Genomic DNA, 25300 nt, shown 5'->3' with positions numbered 1-25300 from the left:
AAACCAGCCCTTTTTGTTCTGAACGTTACAAGGAAGAGGAGAGAAAAAAGATTCAACCCTGACTTCCAAAGAGGATCCATTTTCATTCCTAAATTTGTGGTATGGGGTTTCTCCTTTGGTGGAGCAGTAATCTTAACAAATGATAAGACAGTCAGACGTTTTGTGTGTCTTTATTTCACACAAGTTTTATCCTTTCAGCTTCGCATTGACTTTTACACAGCTTATACAGACTAAAGTCAAAATCTATTTTTTTATTTTGTTTTTCCACCATGGTCCTGGGGCACAGGTCTCCGGGAGTACCAGGACTGGGAGCAGAGGATCAGGAGGGCCATCAACCTTGTTCACTCCTTCATGACCAAATTATTCCCCACCTCAGAATTGGCTGCAGAGGTGACTTCGGTTTAAAAGTCAGGAGTTTCTAAGCATTATGGTCAAGGAAGGTTTTACTCATTAAAATGCCAGTGCCCAAACACAGCCAGCCTGCTAGTCTTGAGTGTCATCAGAAAGCTTGTTTTAGGTTTTATGGCAGTATCTCTGGGAAAGAAAACAGGCAGAAATCCTTGAGGGCCAGAGAGAAAAGCGTTCATTTGTTGGGATAGGAAGGCTTAAGCTTAGGTATGTGAGGAAAGTTGTGAGTTTTGCTTGCAATAAAGAGAGAACAAGATTCAACAAACTGGGTATTTTAAGGAACTGGGCATTTTAAGGTATTTTAAGGGGCTGAAGGAAAGTCGGTTTTATACAGAGCTGATCAGGGGTGCTGGGTGGGAGAAGAAACTCTTCTTTCTCCAGAGACGGGCCCAGAAGCGGCAGGCCAGGTGCGCGTGGCGTGTCACCACACAGCCGGCCAGACCACCGCATCCCCCCCTTCCCTTTGTGCGGCAACTAGAAAAGACGTGGCGGGCTTTTCCTGGGAGCACCACCGGGGGTCTGGTCAGCCAAAGTGGCGGTACTGAGGCAAAAAGAGAAGTAGCCGGCTGCTGCCTTTTTGCCGCCAAAGGAGACAAAAGGCGGCGCAGGCCGGCGCGGCCCGCGCTCCCTCAGGGGGTCGCTGCGGCGCCCGGGGCAGCGCGGCGGCGCCCCCGCCTCCTGCTCGGCGGCTGCCCCCGGCGGGAGGGGGGCGGCGGGGCTTCCCCCGGCGCCCGGCGGGGCTGGGCCGGGCCGGGCCGCGCCGCCAGGCCGCTGGCTCCGCCCGCACCACATGACTCCGCCGTCGGTAGAAACTTTTCCCGTCCCGCGGTTGGAAAATGGCGGCTTAAGGGAGCGGGGATTCTCGCATCCCCGCCCGGTCCGGTCTGGTCCGGCCCGGCCGCCGCGGCTTCCCCCCCCCCTCCCTTCCCCGGCGCCATGACCCGCTGGGTCCCCACCAAAAGGGAGGAGAAATACGGCGTAGGTGAGGACCCGGCCGGCGCCGCCGCGCTCCTGCCTGTTGCGCTCGGGGCGCCGGCGAAGTCCGCGGGGCCCGCTCGGCCCGCGCTGCCTGCAGCTGCCGAGCCGGCGGCGGCGGGGCCGGGGGGCTGCTCCGCGCCCGGCGGTTCCGCGCCTCCTCAGGAAACGTCCCGCCGGGTCGGGCCGGGCCGGGCCGGTGCACCCCCCTGCCCGGCCGGCCGGCCCCGCGGCTCGGCTCGGGTCCGGCGCTGCGCGGCGGGGGAGGTCTGGGGCGTCTCAAGGGCCGGGCACAACCGCTTTGAATCGTCCGCGCAAAACGGCCTGGCCGCTTTCCCCCCTCGCCGGGTTTAGCTGAGCATAACTGGCTTTAAACTTACTTTTACCTTGAATTTCCACACCCCTCCCCCCCCTAAAAGTTGGAGCTGAATAGGACACGGTTCCAGTATTGCAGTTAAGTACGTTATAGGAAGCCGTGACCGCGCTCGATCCCTCTCCCTCGGGCCGTGAGGGGACGGCTCGCGAGTGCCGGCCGCCGCGCCCGCCCTGCCCGAGGGGACCCCTCCGTAGTGTTAAACGCTAGCTGACTTAATACTCCGCGCTAAGAGACGGAAGGGGCGAAGGTGCAGGGAGGCGGGGGGACAAAAGCTCTTTAATTTTGCGGGGAATGGGAGTTTAACACCGACGGGGGGGGGGCGCGGGGGTCCCCCCTGTGCGCTGCCGCCCGAGGATCCGTTTCGCGCCCTGCCGCTGCCGCCCCGCTCGGGCCGGGGCTGGGGCGGGGGGGGGTTTCGCTCCGCTTCTCGTTTTAAAAAGTCTCCGTTTCAGTCGGGCTTCAAACCGAGCTTCGACGTTTCGGGGTAACGCGCTGCCCAGGATGGCTCATCTCGATATGGAGGATGTCTTGCTTTTAACAAAAGCAATGCTCGGGGTGGGGGGGGGGGGGTGAGGCGAAGAAAACTTTGCTGGCGTGGGTGAGGACATCTGCCACGGGGAAGCAGTAATACATTTGGCTATTCTGTTGGGAAATATGAAATTTAACTTCCCCCCCCCCCCCAACTTCCTGGAGTCGGCTGAGTGTGAAGAACCGTTTTACTTTTGACAATTTTGCAGTTTTATCTATATGTCAATCTCGTATATACAACTTAAATAGGAGAAAGGGGATTTCTGGGTCTGAGTAGAGCGCAGCTGAATTTTAGGAACTAATTTTAAGTTCAGTTTGTACCTCCCTAGAAAGCCAGAGCATGATTTCTAAAATGTCATTTCTGTGTTTACACTTGGTTTACTAGCAAATCCTAGCTACCCAGTTACATTTCCTGGGAACTCTTGAGTAATTTCCATGTTAAGGACTCAGTAAAAATGTAAGGAAGCAGAAACGCTACAGCTAGCAGTGGCTCATTAAGTATTGCGAATAGCTGTTTTATATTGTATGAAAGGGTATTTTTGAAATATTGGAATGTTGTAAAGAAAATTTTAATGTAGCATATGCTAGTGTTATACACCTGGATACTCTGAAGTGAGGTACTCTGTACTCTTTTGCTGTGACTGAGCAGGTTCTCAAGACCTGGCTTTCCAAAACATCTAAGCAATGTCTTGGGACAGCTTTCGAAAGGGTGAAGGAATAAGCATATAGGATAATTAGTATTTTAAAATATACTTCAGCTATATTTGGATATCCAGTGTGGAAAATGACGTGTAGTAAGAGACCTATACTTACAATCTTAAAATTGGTTTGCAGTTCTGCAGAGCACCAGCTTATTTTTGCATTGGAAGTCTTTTGATGCTTTAACTCCTGAAAAGGCTCAGAGACATGGTCAATCTGTATAATTCTTTTCTTTGTCCACAGCTCTTGAGAGAAGTTTGTCATGGTTTGTTATAGCAGTTTTTTTTGTTTTTTTTCTGTAATAGTTTTTTTTTCCCCCTGTAAGCTAGCTATGAGTGATGATCCTTAGTTACATTAGAGATGAACGTTCTGTGGTGAACTGCAGAGGTGTGAGAGTTGAAAGTAGACATAGCGTTGCTATGAGAAAAAATCAGATTTAGAGACAATGAAACATACACAGCCATTTCATTTGCCTTCACTATCCTATTGGACACAGATTTTGGAATGGATAACCCGCTTTCTGCGTCACTGAATTTGCTTCTCTGGAAGATTAATATTCCATTTGGTTGCCTATGTTTTACATGTCTTTGTATAGTTGTAAACAAGGGTGCTTCTGTGCATTGCAAGATTTCTGGTATTTAATTTTTGTGCTAGATTGGGGAATTGATACAGCAATTATGCAGTCACAACGCAGAAATGGAGGGTACACGATTAAGGTGAACACCCTAATAAAAGAGTATTTTCTTCCTAAATAGTTGCCATGACCAGTACTGGAGAAGTCTGGTGTATAACTGACAGCAGAACAACACTATCTGACAGTAAGATAGGAACATCTGTCACTTCTTAAATAGGATTGTTAATTGAACAGCTGTCTTAGTGATACATGCATACACATTGTGTAAAGCAGAAGTAACAATCAACAGGAGGGTGTTTTTTGGTTGTGGGTTTTATTACTTATGTTGCTCTTGTGGGAGCTCAGAAATGCTTGTATGTGTGCATATAAATGATTTTCTCACTCTTCTCCCCCCCCCCCCCCCAACCTTCCCTTTGGCTTGTATGTTGTGTGCATGACTAGTGCTGGTAACTTCTCAAGTTCCAAAGACTTGCTCTCTGTGATATACTTGGAATAAATAATTCAGTTACCTATACTGAAACTGCAATAGGATACAAGTATTTTTAGAAATGTTTTTTCTGCTTAACCTACTTCACCTTGTAATGTGAGATTTATGAGTGATGGTAGGTGTCCAATGTATCTACAAACTGAACTTATTGTCCTCAAATGAGAAGCACTGTAATGTAGTGTGTAAACATTATCTCAGAATGCAGTTGTAAGTGTGACTCAGCCTCGCTTCCTGCAAGAATTCAGTGCTTAGTATGGGGGGAGGTTGGATGAGGAATGGGTGTGGATGTAATAGGATAATATAATTATTAGAGTAACATGAGGAGAAACCTCTAAAACAGAAAAATGATCAGCTTAACTGAAGTAGCTTCTCTCCTCTCCCCATGTTTCTTGCCTTCTCCTTCATCTAGAAGTTTAGTTATGTGTTTCACGTCTCTTCCTGAGTTATTTGAAAAGGCATGTAATATTGTTGAAGTGTGGCAGTCTTTGGATGGAGGCGGCCCAATGGGTGTATGGCTTTCTGAACAGTGACATCAGAGGCTTTCAGAAAGTCCTAGAAATTCCTTACGTCTACAGTATACCCTTGGTGTTGTCCCAAGCAGCTGTGGAATATGGCTGTGTAGTCTTTCATTTCATGCTTTCACTTTGATGTGGATATTGTAATTTTGGTGTTCTCCCTTATGCCGATGGAGATGAAGTATAATGAGCTCCAGTAGGAGGTCTGTGAGCCTAACTAGCACTTCTAAAACGGAATAACAGAAAGTGAATGCTAAATTTTCCTTGGACTTAAAACTGGGGTGAGAGGTAGAAAAAGTTCTACTATGATAACTTCAAATGTGGTATTTAAAATGCCTTTTTGTTGAAAAGTCTATGCAGGTATGGAACAATTAGGCTACCATTGTGATTGATATGTGGTGTATGGGTTTTTTTTTTTCTTTTTAATGGGGAAACAGGACACGCATGGGGTCTGCACAGGGTCAGATGTAGCCAGGAAGTCCTCAGTTCTACAAGTCTTGTGCTGTTTCTTTGAAATCTGGTTAGTTTTCAACATACTAACTGTATTTTCCTCTGCTACTCTTAAGGAGTTGCTGAGAAACATGGATCGTGTGGCTATTGCTGTGAGTAGTAAGTCAGTGAAGGCTCTGCCTCCTTAGTTTCAAAAATTCAGAGTCTTGATCAAGGAGAGCTGGGTACCTCTACACAGAGCTCTATCGAATGTATTACTTCAGGACAGCACGTGATGTTTGGATGAGTGCATTCCTATACCATTTATTAGGCCACATTAGGTACGCCATGGATACTAGTGGTTTTAAAATAATCTAAACGTCTATGACCGTATGTGTGTAACTGTTACACTGCTGTTATGGCGCATCGAGGCGCTCTCAAGCTTTCCCCTGTGTAGACAGGGTACTAGGGGAGGGCAATGAGGAGCTGGTGGGCTAAGTGAGCTTACCGAGGTTGTGGTACGCAAGTTTTGCAACTAAAGTTGTGCTCTAGCAGCGGCTCTCTGAAATGGTGGATAGGAAGGAGTGAGACAGAGCAGTGCTGTTGAAAATTTTGACAGAGTCCACTATTTACAGTCTGCAGATACTATGTCAAAATTTCTGTGTACTTGGGATTCTCCTGGAAAAGGGATACATGCTTGAGATACTCTTTCATTCTAAGAAAAATTAAAAATCCAGCTATACAGTATCCTTGGTTTAAATATATGCCTATTTATCTATCTATATCTACGAAGATAAACTTTTTGTTGTGGAAATAGTATTAAATTGTTAAAGTCCCTCCTAAGTCTAGCTTCTTTTGGAGTTACTCAATGCTTAAGATATCATTAACTTATGGAGACTGATCCTTCTTACAACAGGATGTCTGTAGTATTTAAATTGTGCCATAGTAATAAATGTCAGGACAGAATTTTGAAAAGATCTTCAAGAACTGCTTCAGGTCTTCTGTTACTCAGATCCTATACTGCATTATTTGCCATTGGGCCCTAGGTAATAATAGATACTAGCATTTTTCTCATATTTTATTAAGAATTTATTTTTTTGAAAAACCACATGCAAATTGCTAGTCCCAGAAGCAGTATATCCTGATTACAGTTTTGTTTTGTGATATCTTAGAGCGCCTTTTGATGCCCTGCTTGCTAAAGGGATGCGTTCCAGTGCTTCACCTTTATTGGCAACCTGTAAAGCATGTGCAAGGTCCAGGTAAATGAAGTAGACTTTTTCTTAAATGAAAGACCTTAAATTGACTCCAGGTGTGTGCTTGATCTTGCCCAAGTTACTAGGCAGCCCGTATTGCTCTCTGTCAATGAACTACTCTTGTTGCAAGCAACAGATTGGAGAGGGATATACACACTGGATGAATGAATGTGTGTGTGTGTGTATTGGTTTATTTTCTTTGAGTACAGAAACAATATTAAAACCAGTATGGTTCTGAGAAATGATTCTTGTAGGGATTTACCAGAAATACTTGTTCTCACTGATTTTCTCTTATAGCATGTTACAAAATGTATTAATTAAACAGTGCATGTGTATTTCCTATGTACCGCAGCTACTAATGCTGAGTTTATTTTTAGTTGGGACATCTCAGGTCTTAGGCCGTAATGTGTAACACTTAGAGATGTGAAAAGCATTAATATCTACTTCATTTTAATGGAATGGCCTTCTTATGACGGTCATGATCTTTACCCAAGTGTCTTTATTGCAGACCATTCCTGTGCTTTATAATCACTTGTGAAAAATCTTTAGGGTTCGCAGTGGAAACAGTTAATAAGCAATGTGACTTTCTAGAGGCAGCAAACTAGCCAGACCTTCTTTCATATGAGTTTAACGCGCATCTGGCTGGAAAGGTTCTTGAAATTTTTACAAAAGCTTAAAAAAATAGTTGTACTTTGATCCTGAAAGATAGCTTGTAGCTTTATTCTATTTTTCTGCTGTGAACGATTTGGAGATGGCACACCGCACGCTTCTGATAGGCACCTGCTTATGGGAATGAAACAGCATCTGTTTAGAGAGTAAGTTTTCAATCACTTTAAGAATTTATCCTCTATTAATTAAGGCACTTGCTCCTGCAAAATGAAAGTGGGGGAGTTTTCATATAACCAAAGTTTACACTTTACAGATCATACACAAGTATGAAAGTGACACTAGGACAAGATACTCAGGTTATTTTTGGTTCAGTTTTAATTTGGAGGGGGAGAGAGGGAAGGGGAAATGTTTCTGAATTTCTGGCTTAATTTTAAGTAGTACCCTAGTGGTTTTTCGTAGCTTTTCTACTTGTATACTTGTCTTGCCATAAATATGTTTAATTTAGGTGCATTGCTACAATGCTGATTTTTTTAGACTGACTGCTCGCCATACTTGGCGCAGCGTTGTTTATATTGATCAGCGTGTGGTAAATGCATCTTTCTGGGTGCACAGGGAGACTTTCAGGAAAAGGGGTGAAGTAAATTGAATGCAATTTAAAGTCATAGCAACATATTCTCTTCAGGAAACTTGTTGTTCAGCTTGCAGCCACAGGCATAAGCATTGCAGTAATTGTTTTTGAAATGCATACATTTCTGGAGTTTGTCCAATATTGGCTATGGGCCGCGTGCAGGATATGCTTTTTTTAAATCAGGATGCTTAGTAGTCCGTTAGGAATGAAGTCCAATATATTTTGTTAAATACCTATAATTGTATTAACTTTGAATAGCTGAAAGGTGATATGTGTCAATGAATGGAAGCTCAAGTGAGGAAATAGTGCTAATCCACTTTTAAAGTTTACTCTGTTAAGGATGCGTCAATTTTATTTGTTAACCTGTTGTAAGTCTGAAAATTTTGCAGAAGGTTCAATAGCAGCTAGTTGCAGCGTCTGTGAAATACATGGTCTTCTCTTCTCTGCAGGTCTTCCTGTTCCTTGACAGGAAGATGGAGTATTGATAGCTTAAAAAATGAGCGTATGATTTTTGTAAACTTGAAAGCACTTTTGACTCTGTTTTCTAGACTGTGGTAGATACCAAGGCTATTAAAACACTATTCAAATAACTATTGTTATAATGAAGTCCGTAATGAGTTATTGAAATATTTTTCTCCTCTAGCTTTGAGGAAAACTAAAATCTTTCCTTATCTAAATAAAAAAGTAAAGAAAATCTAATAATTTTGAACCGTTATCTACATTTTAAGCTGTAGTTCTGGAAAATGTTTATCTTTCCATGTTTATGTAATTTGTGCTTTAAATCTGATTTCTGGTGTTAAGACTTTTATGGTACAAGCAGCAGCAATTACTGACTGTCAGTTTTATCAGCAAACTATGAAATACCTGTTGAAATACATTTCCACTCCACGTGGCTCTAACTAAACTGAAATAATTATTTTGAGAACTGTTATATGTAATCATGTATCCATATACATAACAAAACAAAACAAACGGATGACTAACAGAAGTAACTATTGGCCATGATATTTGAATTTTTGGATTTTTTTGGGATGGTATACTATTTTTTAGTAGTTGTTTTTACTTAGCACAAACATTTTGGAAAACATGCTTTCAGAGGTTTGTGGTGGTTAACTTTTTTTCAAAGGGCGTTAGTGTAGCAAAAGGTTTCTCCCTTATCAAGTTGATAAGATACAAAAGTCACCTGTACAGTACTTGCTGTGTAGTTTATGAACACGGAGTGAAGTAAAAGCCTACATAATCACTATGTGTGTTGGTAGACGCTTGGCTTCTTGTGTCTCGCCGTTGTATCCTTTGCTAGTGTAGTAGCTTTAGTGCTTCTTTGTGTCACTTCAGCTTTTTTACTATGCAAATTAATACTGAATTTGAAAACCTGCTTGAGTGGATCTCAAGTTAAGCTGTATGCAGTGGTTTCAGAAGCGTGCTGTAATAAGGTGGGAGTACTTGAGAAATTTTATGTGCTGAGAGTGTCACTGGTGGTATTGAAGAACGTTGTTTCCCTTAGGAAATCTAACATTAGGAATCTAACGGTGGATATGATGAATTTGTAATTGATTACCTGCAGAGGTTTGTGGAGATGAAGCTCCTGAATGACTTTGAAAATTGACATCTGAAAGTCCAGGTAGGCACTTGGGATTCGTAAGAGCATATGAACAAGGAAATGCCAAGGCCTAGTGCAGTGTGAAGTACCTGAGAGCCTCTCAAAGCATCTAAATATCTGTTGAAAGTGTGGCCTTAGGTTTTCTTTGTTCATTCTGCATGCATCTTCTTTTTCTTAAAACAAAGCACAGAAATACTGGCATCACTGGCTTTGAAACTGAGTGTAATAAACTATGTTTAGGGAACATAGTTGAGTAGTAAGTACTGCTGGGAAAGCATGGATTCCGGGAGGAGGTAACTGGTGCCAAACAAGTAGCTAATGACACCAGATTAATATCCAGATCTTCAAGCTGTAGGACCCTGACCTGTGCTCCTATAGTGGAAATTACAACATATATGGAAATGGTGAGGGAGAAGGTTGGGGTGGGGAGGGATGACCAAGATGGCTAATGGTGGTGATCTCTGAATAATGCTAAAGGGTGTTAGTGGAAGGGAGCAGGGACAGGAGGATCATCCATGCTGAGGTGCTTCCTCTGTGTCTAGCAGCATGCCTGCTCCCTGCTGCTGTAGCCTTTCACATAGTCCTAGGATCTTCCTGGCTGGTCTGCAGGAAAGAATATTGGCAGGAAGGAATGGGTTCAGTGGGTTTAGTTGGGTGCTTTTGTTAGGAATTCAGTAGTTTCTGCTCCAGTGTAGTAGGTGTATACAACCATCTTGTGCGCTGGATATCAACAATGAGCTAAAATGAAAGCAACTGGTAATGTAAAAAATATTCCTGTAGTGGACCTTAAAACAGGAAATATCTGAATACTGAGCCAGGTGGAAGTAGCTGATGACACTTGAGTTTCCAGGACTCAAAACACAGATGGTGAACAATTAAAAGGATGCGTGCTTTCAAAAATGTGCTGTGCGTGTGACTCCAGTGAACAAATCATGACTGATAAGTGACTGCGCATTCTCAAGGTAATTATTTGGAATATCTGATAAATACTTTCTCATAAAGGAGAAGTTGCATAAGAATTTTCATGACTAAGTAGAAATAAGGTTAAGCATGATAGTCAAGTCAGGGAAATTATAGGTGAGGATGTGTGTGAACCTTTAAATGTTTTCTCTTGACCAAGTATTAGGTTCCTCTCCTAAAATATGAGCATATAAATAAAAACTAACATCATGTTGATAAGGAGTGGAATTCTTTTATTTTTTATTTTCTTTCTCCTACTGGCTTAGGGTCACATGGGAGCACGTTACCGTTTTTACTTGTCTGTATCGGACAGTCTGACTCATTTCTAAATCAAGCATATAGAGAATAGTGCTTATATTCAAATCTATTGTGTGCTCTGTGTAATGTGAAGAAACGGTGATGTTATCTGGTGCCCGGCCTCTGGAGTTGGTTGCTGAGTGGCCTGGTGGCTTTGCTGGGTTCTGTATCTAGCAGTGGATTGCGTTGTTGGCAAAATGTGGTTGTGATGCACGACTGCCTAAATAAAGCATACAAAAGGAAAAATCAGGAAATGAGAAGCTTTCATACGTAATTATAAGTCATTGGCTCTTGCTAATGATTACCTACCTTTCTTCTTTAATTCTCACACTTTGTTTTTCTTATACATAAATGACCACCAGCTTTTTGCAGGCACTATCTTACCTCGTCTTACCTCTTTTCATCCTTACTTCAGTTCTTTCCTTGCCACTCACCTAGCTACCATTATATCACCCTTTGTGTTGAATGGGTTTAGTTTAGTTTTGGAGATGTTTGAGCTTCCATTCCTAATAAGAGTTTTTCTCTAGCAGGTATGTCTTTGGTATGGCAGGATCTAACTTGGTCTCCTTCCCTTGACAGCCTGTCAGCGAGACGCCTCTTGCTGTTGTCTGTCTTCTACCTGTATGTGATCTTACTTCTCTTGTGTGCTCTCTTGTGTCTCCTGTGATGCTGCTGGTTAATTGTCAGGCCAAGAGAAAAAGACCTTTTTCTCATAGACTTACTGGGCGATAGACAACAGTACACGTAGGAACAACTCACAATTTTGTGGAAGACTGGAACTTAGCTCACAAGGACAGCAGCTGGCACTAACCCCTTTTTAAAAATGAGTTATTATTGACATGACAAAGCCCTGGAAGGGATTGAGGCAGAAGATCAAGATCCCTTTCCCAATATTTGCAGTTATTAGGATATTCTCAGGGGAAAACAATTATTCTTGCTTGCAAGTTATGTGGCTGGAGGTGACTTTTTGTGGCAGAGAGATTTCTTAGGCTGTCTGTGAGTCAAAGCGGGAAAAACGGCAACCCAGAGCCTTGACAAAGAGGCAAATATTCTTTCGGTATTTAATATATTACATTTTGTTTATCTCTGTTTGTCAGTCTTGTTCTTACGTGTTTCATTGTAACAAAGAGTCTTAAGAGGATTCAAAAAGGATTAAACATTTATATGGATAATGGGAACATCTGCAGTTAGATTAGATTGGATTGTTTTAATCCTGAGCATTACAGTCTTAAACAGCTCAAGGACAAAGGTGCTGATGGACTAAGCTTTTTTCCCTGTGCTGGCTAATAAGGTCTGCCCTGAGTTCTTAGTGTTCCTCTAAAATTCTGATTGCTAGGCACTGAATTTTGGAATTTCTTCAGTCCAACCTAATAAGACCTATTTTCTTGCGAACTATGCTGTTGTGATGTAGAAGCAGCTAATGCACATGCAAGTCTTAATGCAATTACAGCAAATCCTCAATTAAATCGATGCTTTTCTATAATCGTCTGGGAAACACTGATTAAAAAGTTATGCATTTAGTCAGTGTATGCTGCCTTTGTTCAACAGTGAATCTTGAGGCTACCTTTTTTTATCACTCAAGTTATGAAGAATGAATAGTGTCTCATTGGCCAAGTTTTGGTTGGGAAAAAAAAAATTATTTGAGAAACAAGCGAGTCTTTGTCTAATCTAACCTGCTTTAACTTGTGTGGTGAATTCTGCTGCTGAGGATTTCCTCAGAAGAGGGGGGATTGGTTAACTGGATATAACCAGATAAGCATATTTTAGAAGAGACTTAAGAGAATTTACTCAGTTATGATAACTGTTTACATTTTTAGAAGTTTTCTGTAGATGCAGCTTGTTTGGCTTACAGTTTCTAGACAAATTCATTCTTGAAATGATTTACTAAAAGGTTTTATCAATAACTTTTGCTATAAAAGAGGCCTCTGTTTGTTTACTAAACTGCAATAGCTTTGTGCCAGTGATAGGAACTGGTCAAACTGGGGACTTGTTTGCTCAAATGTGGAGTGTAAAGTTTGGACTTCCAGCAGCAATTAGACTTTTACAGTGCATGTACATGAACACTTGGCTGAACACAAGAAGAAGCTTTAGTGCTGTTAAGATGTGGGAGAAACGCGTAAGCTCTTCCAGTGTAGGCCTGATATTATCTGTAGCACAGTATAGTGATCTGGGAACTGTCCTTACGAGATACACGCTCTTTAACATTAAAAGTTCATGTACTATGTTTGTATAACAATCTCTAGATGCTTCTATCATATATTTTCCTACTCTTAGGTAAATATAAAAATAACTTTGCAGAGGGGAAATGGAATAATTGAATATCAGCTCAAGTACTGTTAGGATAATGGTAGTGTTCAGAAGCGGCTGGGTCAGCTTACTGAAAAATAAAATGTGGGTGAACGTTTGTGAAACCTTGGGTTGTACCATTGTGTTTCCTTTTTTACTGCATCTGCATGTCATGGGCATTTCTGTTACCATCTTTGGACGCGCAACGCTGTCTTACTTGATAGACCACAAAGTACTTCTTGGTATAATGTGTTTGTTTTCATTGCATGTGTGGTGGGTTTTTCTTGTTTGTTTTTTCTTCAGAACACTTAAGGCTCCTAAATGAGATGAATAAGTTGGATTCCTCCAGCAAAATGGTTCAAATACTGTCCTCCTTCAACAACCCTCCTGTCCACAGCATGTGAGCTGTGAAACCGTTTCAGACTTTCTCTTCAATCTTTCATCTTCTTTCTGAAGTAATTGTTTTAATAGCTTTTAGCTTTTCGGAATTTAACTCCAAGTTTAAATGATAGAATGATCCAAGTGTTTGGTAGGACACTTTCCCCAAACTTAGCCAGTGCAAATGCTTGTTGATTTACATATTAAAAAAAGCTACTTTTCTGGATGTGGGGAATTGAATAGAGTGCATGGTGTGCTTGCTCTCAGTAGAGTTAGGTGTCTAGTAGTGTTGTGCTGAGGTAGAAGTCTCGAAACTGATGAATGAGTTGAAGGAGAAACTGAAATTAGTCTAATAACCAATGGTTCATTGGATTATTAGAGGATTTTTACTCTAATAAAAATGAGGAAAGTGAGTATTTTAGTGAGAAAGGGACCGTGAAAGAGAAAGCTTGAAATTAAGTTTCAATGCTCGATTCCTTAAAATTCAGCCATATTTTAGTGGCACAGTAAAAATCTGTTGCTGTAACTCAGCATCAGGCATCTGATGCACTAATCCCTGAAATTAGCGGATGGTAAGAACACTGCAAAGACCGAAATAGGTTCTGGATAAGCCCTTTATTTTTGTGTCCGACCAGAAAGCCGTAGCAGGTAGCTGACTTCTGCATGGTAAGTACCCCATCATACACAGACAGTGATAAATGGCTGGAAAGGATGGGAGTGGCTGTGCAAAGATGGAATGGAACAATATTTAAGATGATTTCTTTCAAAGTAACTGGTTAGAATAATGATGTCCACTTATGTTTGTTGTACCCCTTTCTGCTTTAGATCAGTCTTTGAGCCTTCCTTGCTTTTCCTGCCCCTGTACTGTCTGGATCTTAACTCTAGTCAAAGTGTGAGAAGTGAATAAAGACAAAGGTTTGTAGGTATAGTGGCACTAGTTTAAATTGTGACTTAAGTGTAATTGGTTTAAAATCTATGCTGGACACTCTTCAGTTTAGTACCTTATTTTGTTTGCTTGAACTGACTTGAGTGTAGGTTTCGGTTATTTAAACAGCAACTAACTTCTTTTAGACTGAAAATGAGCATCTGTATAGTGCTGAGCAGGTATTTAAATCAGTTTTAAAAGTATTTAGAGTGAAACTGTGCAGATATAACACTAAATGCTTGCCAGTTGTTGCTGGAGGATGGGAGCCTCCTGCAGAGCACATGGGTTAAAGTGGCTGGGAGATGATGTTTATGGAGGTGGAAACTGTTGCTTCCACATGCGCGTGAGCTGAGGAGGTGGCTTTTGAGATGCTGCTTCTTGTGCATAGGCAAGTGGATGCCTGCAAAGCTTACAGTGGCTGCCCTTTGCCGCAGTGCAACGTAAATCTTCTTGGAGGGAACTGGAGTTGGAAACTGTTGTTACAGGCTTTGCAGTTAGGGTCCCCTTTCAGCTTATCCTCTTTTCTGTGTCTTTCTTTTATCAATGCATGTGGTTTAGGACTCTTGATGTGAGCATAAGTGTTTATGAGCCTGTAGACAGTAAGTTCAAGAATAACCTATGTTTTCCCTTTTTTTTTTTTTTTGGTATGATTGTTAGAAAGTTATTGCTGGATTAGTGGCAGTTTTAAAGCTCTAGTAACATTAATATACATGACTATCAATGATGTTTTTAAATACTTTGTTCAGGCTATTACGTTTAATAAGTAAGGCTTTATAACTGTGAGCCATTCTGAATTAACTGGGGTAGTCTTGAGAGTTGGCAGAAGCATGGTAGCGTTTCCAGTGATAGCCTCTGACATGTTTAAATATACGAAGGTGTTTCCGAACAACGGAGAATGGTATTTGTCAGTAGTGTAAGATTCAAAGAATGGTATTTGAAAGTTATGATATTTGCCTTTCTTGTGTTCATTTGTGCTATGTGATAAATTATTGGGTTAAATCAAATTACACTAGGGAGGATTTTAGAACAGTCACATTAACTTGTATTAAATTACCAGTTAAGTGTTGCAACTATAAATTTAGGTTAATATTGAACAAAAATGTGGGTCTTTTGACTTGTGTAAGCAGACCTTTGAAGTGTTCTCTACTTCCCTCCCTCCTCCCTCTCCCCCCAATACTTCCTGGCAGTTTCCCTATTTGGTTTATGGAGAGAGTAGTATGTGTTACCAGGTTTTTAAAGAGTAGTAATCCTGTACCAGTTACATTTTCTCTTATTTCCACAATGAACATACAAATTAATGTGGGTTAAAAGGAGTCCCCTTAGATGCTTACTGGTTAATTTCTGGGGATATGCAGAATTCCCTGTATAACAATGCTAGAAGGGAACCACGTTGCTAGTAAAAGGGGTTGATTATGAGAGACTGCATCTCTGAAGCCTCGAGTGCAGCAAACAGTAACTCTTTGTTGAGGCTAGCTGCCAAGCCAATTCTATTGCTATTCTGAAAGCTGCATGAGTCATGTGATTTCTTATTGGTTTGGAGGAAAAACAATTTTTCCCTGTTTTTGCAAAATGCTGCTCTTATCTGTTGATGCATGCAGTGCTGTTTTACTAGCTTCCATAGCTAAATTTTTGCATTAATTCCTGTATAAGAAGCAACTTCAGAATAATATTGCATAATTCCTATTTCTACAATAGCCCAGCTGTTGTGGAAAAGCAAAAGTGTTGGTGGATCAAACTACAGCTCTTAGCAGGTATTTCTTCCCTCTGACTATTATTTCTAAGAAACTAGAAAAAGTTCCTCAGAGATTATTTGACTCTGAATCCTTTATCTGTAGTTCTTGCTGTTGGAGACAGCTTGAAGGACTGGGACACAAGATGATAGCAAGTAAAGATTAATAGAGTAAGGTCTGAAGTGTAGAAAAGCTTAAAACACTGTTTCCTTTCTTCTCCACTCTGTAAACTTTCCTGGAAAAGCAACTTCTATAGGAGTTCTCCCCCCACCCTTGCAGAAATACTGAGAAGGAAGAAGAGTAGGAAATAGAAACTTCTTTCCATCACTCCATTTTCCTCTTGCTTTAGGCTATTTGCTTTGCATCATCAGCTCTATGTTGTAGTGAATGCTGTCTTGCAGGGGCCATTTTTTTGCTAACAATTTCTGCAGTAGTGCAATAGCTGTTTTATTGTGTTGAACTTGATTTTTATAGTCCATTGAAATGACTATTAAAATATAGCTGTGGCATTAAGTTCGCTGCTGCACTGCTGTAGAAATGCTTAGTAAAAGACATCCTCTCTGCAAAATTATGTTCAGTGCAATAAAGACCTGCTGCAATGGCAAGGGAAAAGCTCAAAGAAACACGACCGATGCTTCAGGCATCCTCTGTCTTCAATAGGAGCTAGAGTGGTGTTTTTTTGTTGGTTGTGTCGTGGTGGTGATTGTTGTTGTTGGTTTGTTGTTTGGTTTTTGGTTTTTTTTGTTTGTTTTTTGGCCAAAATCTTCATGCAGATGTAGCTGGGCTTCATTAGTTCTGGATGTTATGCAGCAGCAGAAGGGTGAAAAATGTGTTTTCATAAATGTTAGACCTGTGAAGGTCCTGCTTCATCCCATGAGCAGCCAGTACTGAGGGATGTGCTGTGCTCATGATCCATTACCAGTCTTTCACCCAACTTGTATGAAAACTGCTGCTTTAAACAATTTGACCTGTTACATACCCCGCTTGAACACCAAATTGGTAACTTTGTGTTTGGGCAGGCTTTTACAGTAGCAGTGTTTGTACCCTTTTAGCCCAGAGTATGGGATTGGAAAGGAGTTTAATGGTTTGCCTGCATTGCAGGCATGACTCTTAATAGTCCCTTTCCTAAACTGGCTATAGTTAAAGTCAGTTTAAGTTGCTGTGGCCCTCCCGTGCCTGGCCAAACATTGCTGCCTTCTCTGTTCTGTCACTGCTGTTTCTCCGATCGCTCTGCACGTTACTTAAGGAGTGAAGATAATCTCTTCTCCGCAGGAAGAGCGATCAGTTTTTGCGCAAGCTGCAGCCCTTGCAGCAGGTCCTGAGGGGACAGATGAGCGCTGGTGCTGGTGCAAGGGAAGGAGCAAGTAACGTGCAGCCAGAGGCAGGTCTGAGAGGAATGGGTGGGGAGCTGTAGCAGTGCCAGCGTAGGTTACTTGGTGTCTTGTGGAAGCTCAGGCTAATTATCTGCCCTAACCTTTACTCATGACCAGCTTATACACACTTGATTCTGTGCCAGCATTGTCCTTAAGTTGAACTAGTTCCACACCCCTGTTAGTATTTAACTCTTTTTTCCCCCCTGTCATTCCCAGTGCAAACCTTGATGCATTTTATGCATAGCAATGTTGAAGGTTTTGCACAGATTTTGGGTAGAGACTGTTCCAGATTTCAGTTAATTAAAAGCACAGGTGTCCTTCCTTCAGATATACTAAGGTGAGGTCTTTGTCCTCTGTCTTTGTCCTCTGTGAGGATGTTGCTGATGGGTCCAGCGCAGCGAGAGCCGAGTTGCTGCTCCTTAGCGTCCTCCAGTGAAGTGCAGCATTATGAGACAGAGGGAGGGAGCGCGGCGGTCCGAGGTCACGAAGTAGCTTGAACTGGTCAGAGCAATAGTGTAGGAGCCGAGAGAGCAGCAGGGAAGAAGATGGCACGTGTAAGTAGTAGAGAGCTCTGTTACCAGGAGTAAGGCAGCTCGTATTAGTTTTATTCTTGGAAAATGAAGTCTGTGAAGAGATAAATAATAAAAAAGAGGTAATGGAACTGTGTGAAAGCGTAAGTGTGCATGGACAAAACTTCAACATGATGAAGCTTTTGCCGTTGTGAGACAAATTCCTGTTCCATGTTGCAAGTAACAGGGAGCATCCAAACTGACCGTCTTTGTGATTCTGCCTTACCACAAGACAGATGCCAAGACATCTGGCTCTAAATGATGATATCTATTTTTCTAAAGCAGCATCTTGCTTTCCTACAAAAGACGATCTTAAGAGCTTGAGGAGGTATGATCACTTCTTGCATAACAAGTGTTTCAATTAATGGTCTTTTTAATATTAAAAATTGATTTCAGTTTTTAATTGTGTTCCCTCTTGTTAGCTATGTGTTATAGCATGTTGTTAATGCTTTTTATAGTCAATAACTTTTTTGAAATTAGTTTCAGCTTTATGCCTTCAGTACTCAGTGTTTGATGTACTCTGAATACATATTATGTAGCAAGCAGGAGGCAAGAGAAACCTGTCAAGAGTGAGCTAGTTTCTTGCTCTGTTTTTAGGGGGCTTAAAGTGTCTGGCTTAAATGTTGGAAGGAGCAAAACCAAGAACCTGAACGAATCTTGAGTAGGTCCAGAACTTTTTAAAAGGATTTGACTTTTTTCTTTTCATTGATGCAGAAAGAACAAGCACGCACTCGTTTCTCTATTGACGAACTTGAACTCTGCTGGCAGGACGCAGCAGCAGGGTATTTATGCTTTTGGAAGGCAAGGTGGCTTCAGTTTGTGGATTACACCGGATTTTGAAAATTGTCCTCAGCTTATTGATTCAGGTTGGGTAGTGGAAAAAGGCCCGATAGGTTGCAATGCATCTTGCTCCCTTGTGTTGCCATTTGTTAAAAAACCTGATGTGGCTAGCTATGCTAATACAGGCTTGGGTGGCCCTTTGCTCCTTCTGACCTGCATGCAGTCAGTGTAGCACCTATGGCGAGAGTCTCTTTGAAATACAGGATGCATTCCTGTGAAAGCTGGGTAGTTTGGTTGTTGTTTCTGTGCTTAGATGTTGAAATGAGATGGTGGTGCATGGAATTTTAAAACTGTTTTGTGTGCAGAAATATTTGGTATAATGGACTTTTTCCTTGCCATGTGCTTTTGGACCACAACAAAAATGGAAGTCGGGACCTTCCAACACAGTCGGTACACCCATTTCAGCATGAAAAAACAGGACGATGCAATCTGGATGGTATAATAACGAGTTTCCTAGGGCTTCTCCCTTTCGTTTGGAAATATTATCTGAATATTCACAAAAGATGAAAAATAGCTGGAATATTGAGGAAAAAGTTGTGAATCCAACTTGGTGAGATTAGAAATGACAAAACAGGGTGACCTCAGTAATGTGGAAAGACCAATACTTGGTGTGTATATGGGATAGGCTTATTTAGCAGAAGCACAGGTGCAAATCTGCATTCCTAAAACTTCATAGTCTTTTCTTTCTTATCCATTAGCCTCAGCTGTAAAAATCACAAACTTGTCAAGGTGAGTAATAGAGGACTAAGGAGTTTCTATAGAACTGAAAGCACTGCTTTCCTTTTAGTAGAAAAATGGGGTAAACCTTCAAGTTTCTTTTATTTTTAACACTGACGGATTAACAGGAGATGGCCTCCACCTCTGTAATTTCAGTCTGCTTTTATGGAAAAAGCATAATTGTAATCTTAGATTTTCTTTTAAAGACAGTATAAAATAAAGCTGCTAATGAGTTAAATGTGGTTTGCTCTCTTTCTAAGAAGCAATTAATGTAGGTTTTAATGCAAAGTAATTCCAGGGAATATTGTACTGCAGCATTTTTGTGGTATCTTAAGGTATCTCAGCTTTCATTCTCATCTTCAGTCAGATAAAAGCTTTTTCAGTATGCACTGATGTTACCTTTGTTAGCTTTTTCCCTTTCTTCCTCTGTCACCTCTCTCCAATTCTTCTAGTGTTGCACTTCTCATTTTTCTAGTATGCACGGATTAATGAATGCAGTTCTGTGGAGGTGTTTTGTTTTGTGTTCTCTAGTAGTAAGTAGGTTTTTAGTGCAATTACTGTAATGCCCTGTTTGTTGTTCCTTTCTTTATCAATGCCTAGAGTTTGCGGGTGGGGGGTGGAGGGAGTTCTTTCTGTGCCCGCACTAATCCTTTGGTTTTGGCATTTCATTACTTTTGTATAGGTTTGCTTTGTGGTTTTATTAGAAGGAGGGGGGAAGCAAGAACAATTTTTACTAGAAGAGTTGCTCAGTCATTATGGCTGAAAGCACAGCTGATGAAAAATACCTTTTGGTGTTGAAATGTAGCTTGTAGCTCTTAAGCACAGGATAATACCTTTTATCTTGCTCTATACAAATATGTGTGATGACTTTAGGATGATTTTCATCTCTTGTGTGCATGTGTATTCTTATTGACTATTTCCTTACCGCCTTCGTTCTGTTCATTAAAACAGCATCACTGAATCTCCAAATTCACAGTAAATACTGTATTTGCTGAATGCTCTTCAGCCTTTGAATTGGCTAACTCCACATTAACCAGGGAACAAATCGTACTAAATTCATCTGCAGTTGTCCTTGTTCAGTACCTATATCAAGAGCCTCAGCCATTCTTCATTTACTGGTGTGTTCTGCAAAATTACTAGATGCTTTTTGTGTTATGAAGAGGTTTGGTTAATTGCTTTTTTATCAGCAGGTTAGATGTAGTGCTGCACCTGAAAGGTTCTGTTTGCAAGCCAATATAAGCGTACTTATAATAGGGTTGTCAAGGCAACTTGGTACAATTTTTACAAATATAGTAGGCCCCCACAACTCTAGATGAAATCAATCACAGTTAATGATTGCCAGAATTGGAAGCTAAAGCTCTGTATTTCTCTCTGTAGAAATTTGCGACAGTGCTGTTAAGTATCATCGTGGTTGTTCTTTTCTACAAGCCAACCTTTTAAATGTAATTAAACTTTGGGGACAGAAAGTGCCCAGGAAATACATAGCACATGCCAAAGGCAGCGGAGAGTAACTAACTCCTTTGTCTTTTTGAAGGTCTCTGCCAAGGTGAGTAGTCCTCTGCTCCCAGAAGGAGTAGAAGTTACCTTCCTGGAAGTCGCCTTTATAGATGATTCCCTTACTCACTTATGGATGACTTCTATATACTGGGCTAATTAAACATGCCATATGGACCTGGTACTTCATCTGTACTGCAGACCATAATCCAAGTTGACTGTAGTGGCATCGGGCCACAAATGCTTGAATTTAATTTTGTAATACTTCCGTAGAAAGGCAGCACGTTAGCTCAGCAAGTAGCATCCTTGAGCTTCAGTTGCTCTTGGTTTCGCTAGTGCATGGTCTTTTAGTCTTGTTATAGATGTATCCCCTTAAGAAGAGGAGAAAATGCATTGTAAAAAGTATTCTTTTTAAATGAAAAGCAGAGCGTGATTTGTTGCAATAGAGAAAAAAAATGATCTGTGCCTTTTGACTTGATGTTTATTAGAGAAGAAAAATTGGAGCATCAGGATGCCATATAAGGCAGTGTTAACCAAGAGGTTAACTTGCGCTGTCTGGGTTTAGCCATATATCTTTTGATGCTTAAGTAACCGTCCTCCTTAGATTGCATGTGAATCATCAAAGATTTTTCTAAACTAATTTTTGAGACTACATAATTCTGTTAACAGTGATTTCTAACTTAAGCACAATGGAGGGGCCTAAGGTTAGGTGGTATAAATATTCCTGGTGCATCATTTACCTTAGAATTCTCCAAATTAAAAATTTGTCACACAAGGACTGGATTTTCCAAAATAATCAAAGCTTTTTTTTTTCTTTTTTAAAAAACTAAAAAAAACTTGAAAGTTTCATCATTCAGCTATTAAATGGTGACTCAGAATACAGTTGATCAGACAAAATGTCGTGAAAGCATACCAGTTTCATACTTTATTCTCCAGTTTTTGTTTTTTCCCTGAATTAAACCTTTGATGTTTGCTCTACTCAAACATTTTATGTCATAATATTTTCCTAATGTCACTGTACATTGGAAAAAAGAATACCCTGAAGGTGAGAGTGAGTTGCTAGATTGTTTAGGAGTATGTAGAGTAGTTCAAGCCTTATTTTGTAATCACAGGGGTGGAATGCGCTTTGGAGTAATTCTAGTTGTTTGCTTTGTCACCTCTTAATGCTGCTGCAAGTCAAAAATCTGATTTAGGACAGGCACATTTTCATTTACAATTCTAAATTAAACCTTTCCTCCTTGGTGACTGCTCCTGGGTCAGTTCAGTCCAGGTCGGAGGAGCTGTCATGAGCAGTAATTACCGTATGATGGCTGTTTGTCATCTTGTATGAGAGGAGCTGGTCATTATGGTGAAGCTCCTCTTATGTGACCCTCCTCATCGTGATAGATAGCAGTTAGCACTCCCAGGTATAAATTTTAATGTCTCTTTTTCATAGCTGCCTTTGATTCTTAATGTTATTCAGTTTAAATGTTGTAGAAATGGCTAGCTAAAGTGTGAATTGGTACAAAACTGTCTCTTAATCTGTCATAATGTGAATTTTTTTTGACGAGTACTAGACAGCCTGATTGCTCATGGGGATCGGGGAGGTGAAAGGCTCGAGATGGGTTTGCTGTGGACGTGGCGAGCAGCCACCGGTGCTGTTGGCTCTCATGACAGCTGTGAGCGTTCCACAGCTCTAACTGGTCTTTTAAAGACCAAAAATGTGGATTTAAGTATTGAACTCTAGCTGTCCAATTTTGAAAGACATAGTATCGACTCTATAACTCTGTCTTTCTGGGTACACAGAAGAACTTAACTGAAAAAATTTCGGATGAATGTTATCAAACAGCCTGTCCCTTGTGCTTCTGTTTCGGAAGCATGCCATGTATTCATTAGTGTTAACACTCCTCTGCTCAGAACAGTTCAAAATGTTAATTTTTGTTAATGCTTTCTCGCTGAGCACTCTTCTCCTCTGGAACAGCAATTATGATTTTGAAATACTACACTTCAGATAGCTAGTAGGGAAGGTTTTTTTGTCTTCTAATAGTGGAAAAAGTTGACAAAAGCATTAAAACAGGACTAGCTAGCTTGGCTTGTTTTGATGTCAGTAAAACTGCATCACTTCTGAAAGCCTAAAATACTTCTGGCATTAGTCTCCAGTAGAATTCAGCTGTTTAACTTTGACAGTTCCATCCAATCTCTGTTCTTTTTACCCCCAGCTCTCTTCTTGTATTCTTTTGAATCCTCTATTGTGTCCCATGTCTTTGGTTATTTCTATTGCTTTTTTAAAATATATTTTTAATTTTAGCACTCATGTTTTTTAACTGTAAAATCTGTTGTCTAAAAGCAAGAAGAGTACTGTGGAAGGAAAGGATCAGGAATGCATGTCAGGTACTCATTATTAACACTGTAAGTTGGAATTTGATTAAATTCTGGGGGACAAAAATGGTAGTTCCTGGAGATAGAAAATTAAGCTGTGATATGAGTTCTGAGCATACTGATCTCGTGCCCCGGCCAAACCGAGTTTGTGGCATATTTCTCAGTTGAGTGTCCTGTAAAGTATTCTGGGCCTTCCTAGTTTCAGTGCTAATAGTTTGTAGATTTTTCTTTCGGGAAAGAATAGCCTTGAGAGTGAGAATAGCCTTGGAGTTTAAAAAATAAAAATCTTGTTGAGTATCTTCTGAAGATGACAGTTCTTAGCAGCATTTCATTGATGGTTGGGCTTATACATCTTTTGCATTTGAGGTATCTTTGGTGTTACGCCTAGCTACTGTTTTTTAGTGCAAAACAATTTCTGATCTTCTCAGAATTACTCCCTGGCTAGAACTGAACTCTGGCAAAGCATGAGCAATGTGGAGGTTAATAGCTGTGGGGTTTGAATAATTTCCAGCAGTTGCTTCCAACTGTAGTTGGCTTTGTTATAGGCTGAAGGTGTGCATCCAGGAAGGATTCAAGAAGGATTAAGATGGGCAGATGTAAGCAGAGGCTTGTAGCTGTTCAGGGAGGTAGTGACTAGCAGCCTCTCCTGTGGGAATTTGCTGTAAGGAACTAGCTGGGATTCATGATATACAAAAAATTTGCTTTTGAAACGTACGCTGTGGCCAGGTTTGCTATTAGATACATCTAAACAAATCTGAAGTTTTTCACCGAGTCCAAAATGCTTTCTTCCCCGTTTTAGGTCTTTAGTACTGATATTAACTGAGTAATGTGAATATGCTTCAGGTATCTCTTAAATGTTGTGCCTCTTGCTGTTTATGCTCGGTGGTGGGACTGCAGGCTTTTTCTGAATTGAGTACTGGAAGAAGGAAACGGTTGACATTTTATTGTCATTCCTCATGTTATTTGCAACTCTGAGTGATTCAGAAATGTCTTTAGAACAAGTGCATTTGGTAAATTCCCATGTTGTGGTGGTGCTTACCTTTCAGCAACAGAAGGGAAAAAGGCCACAAACTTGTTCTATAGTTTGTGTTTTTTTGTTTATCCCATATCCAGAAGATATGCTGGTTGCAGGACAGCGCTGTCAGACACTCAGGGCTTGCTAAGGTGTGAAATATGGTAACTTGATTACAGCACTATAAAATGAGGGATGTAACCGATCTCTCCCAAGAATGTCATGGATTAATGCATTTACTCTGGCAATTATTAATTCTTAAATGCTTTCATTTTTAAATGTAGTATTGATGTAGTAAATCTATGAAGTGTGACTGAGAAATTAATCCCTAATATTTATAAAGATGTGATTTACAGTTTTCTGAAAACACTTGATAGGTTTTTTGTGTGTTAAGCTGACAGTGAAACAGTGCAGTTTACTGCAGAGCTGCACAAAATTGACACAAAATACTGGAAGACAGACAAATTCAACAAAAAAAATAATTGAATGTATTTTTATGAAGAAGTAAAGGTATTGTAAATGGAATGAAAGACTATCTTTAAAAAGTGAGTGTGCGGCTTTTGAAGGCTTATTACAAGGGGAGGCGTTTAGTGAATTAAAAAACTTGACCAAATATAGCCAGACACTAGACAAAAAAAGTTGTCAGTGGCAGTAATGAATAATAAAATCAATTGTGTAGAGAAATTAAAATGTTTGAAATTATGTTGTCTTGTATGTGCTAACAACAGTATTTTCTTTGTCTAGCTCTTTACAACTATGATGCAAGGGGACCAGATGAGCTTTCTTTACAAATAGGTGACACTGTACACATATTAGAAACATATGAAGGTAAGCTTTCAAAAGTTGCATCTAATAACGTTGTTTTTGTAGTTTACATTTGCTTTGGACTTTATCTTCCTGTCCTGTCAGGTGATGAACTGCTTGCTTCTTGCTAAAGGACAAAATGTTATTTTTAATGAACATAGAATTAACCAATGCTAGATGTGAATGAACAAGCATGTGGTAGATACCTGATGAATAACCGTTTCCTTTTGATGAATGTTCTCACAGCTTTATTTGTATGGATCAGTTGTAGCATCTATTATATCGCTAGAGAAATAATAGATGTTTTCTAGATACCCTCAAATAATGCAAAAGAGCCTGCTTCTAAAATAAGTTTCAATCTGTATGTGAAAGTCACCTGGGTTCTAAATTATTTCTCTCTCTCTCATAAGATGGAT

General features: G+C 40.6%; 1 protein-coding gene across 2 annotated transcripts in view; it reads left to right on the top strand.

Annotated features, from left to right (window-relative positions):
• Positions 1-1155: 1155 nt before the first annotated feature.
• The window catches only part of DOCK1 (dedicator of cytokinesis 1), a 321007-nt gene continuing 296862 nt past the window's right edge, over positions 1156-25300 (top strand). Inside the window, exons 1-2 of one of the 2 annotated variants that reach the window (XM_068951448.1) lie at positions 1156-1390; positions 24825-24908. In XM_068951448.1, coding sequence (XP_068807549.1) covers positions 1345-1390; positions 24825-24908 — 130 coding nt within the window. In that variant the 5' untranslated portion in view covers positions 1156-1344. The remainder of the gene's footprint in view (positions 1391-24824; positions 24909-25300) is intronic. The other variant, XM_068951446.1, reaches the window with a different exon arrangement.

This window comes from Struthio camelus, chromosome 7, assembly GCF_040807025.1.
Source record: "Struthio camelus isolate bStrCam1 chromosome 7, bStrCam1.hap1, whole genome shotgun sequence".
In the NCBI taxonomy this organism is placed as follows: domain Eukaryota; kingdom Metazoa; phylum Chordata; class Aves; order Struthioniformes; family Struthionidae; genus Struthio; species Struthio camelus.
This window is presented reverse-complemented; position numbering and strand designations above follow the sequence as displayed.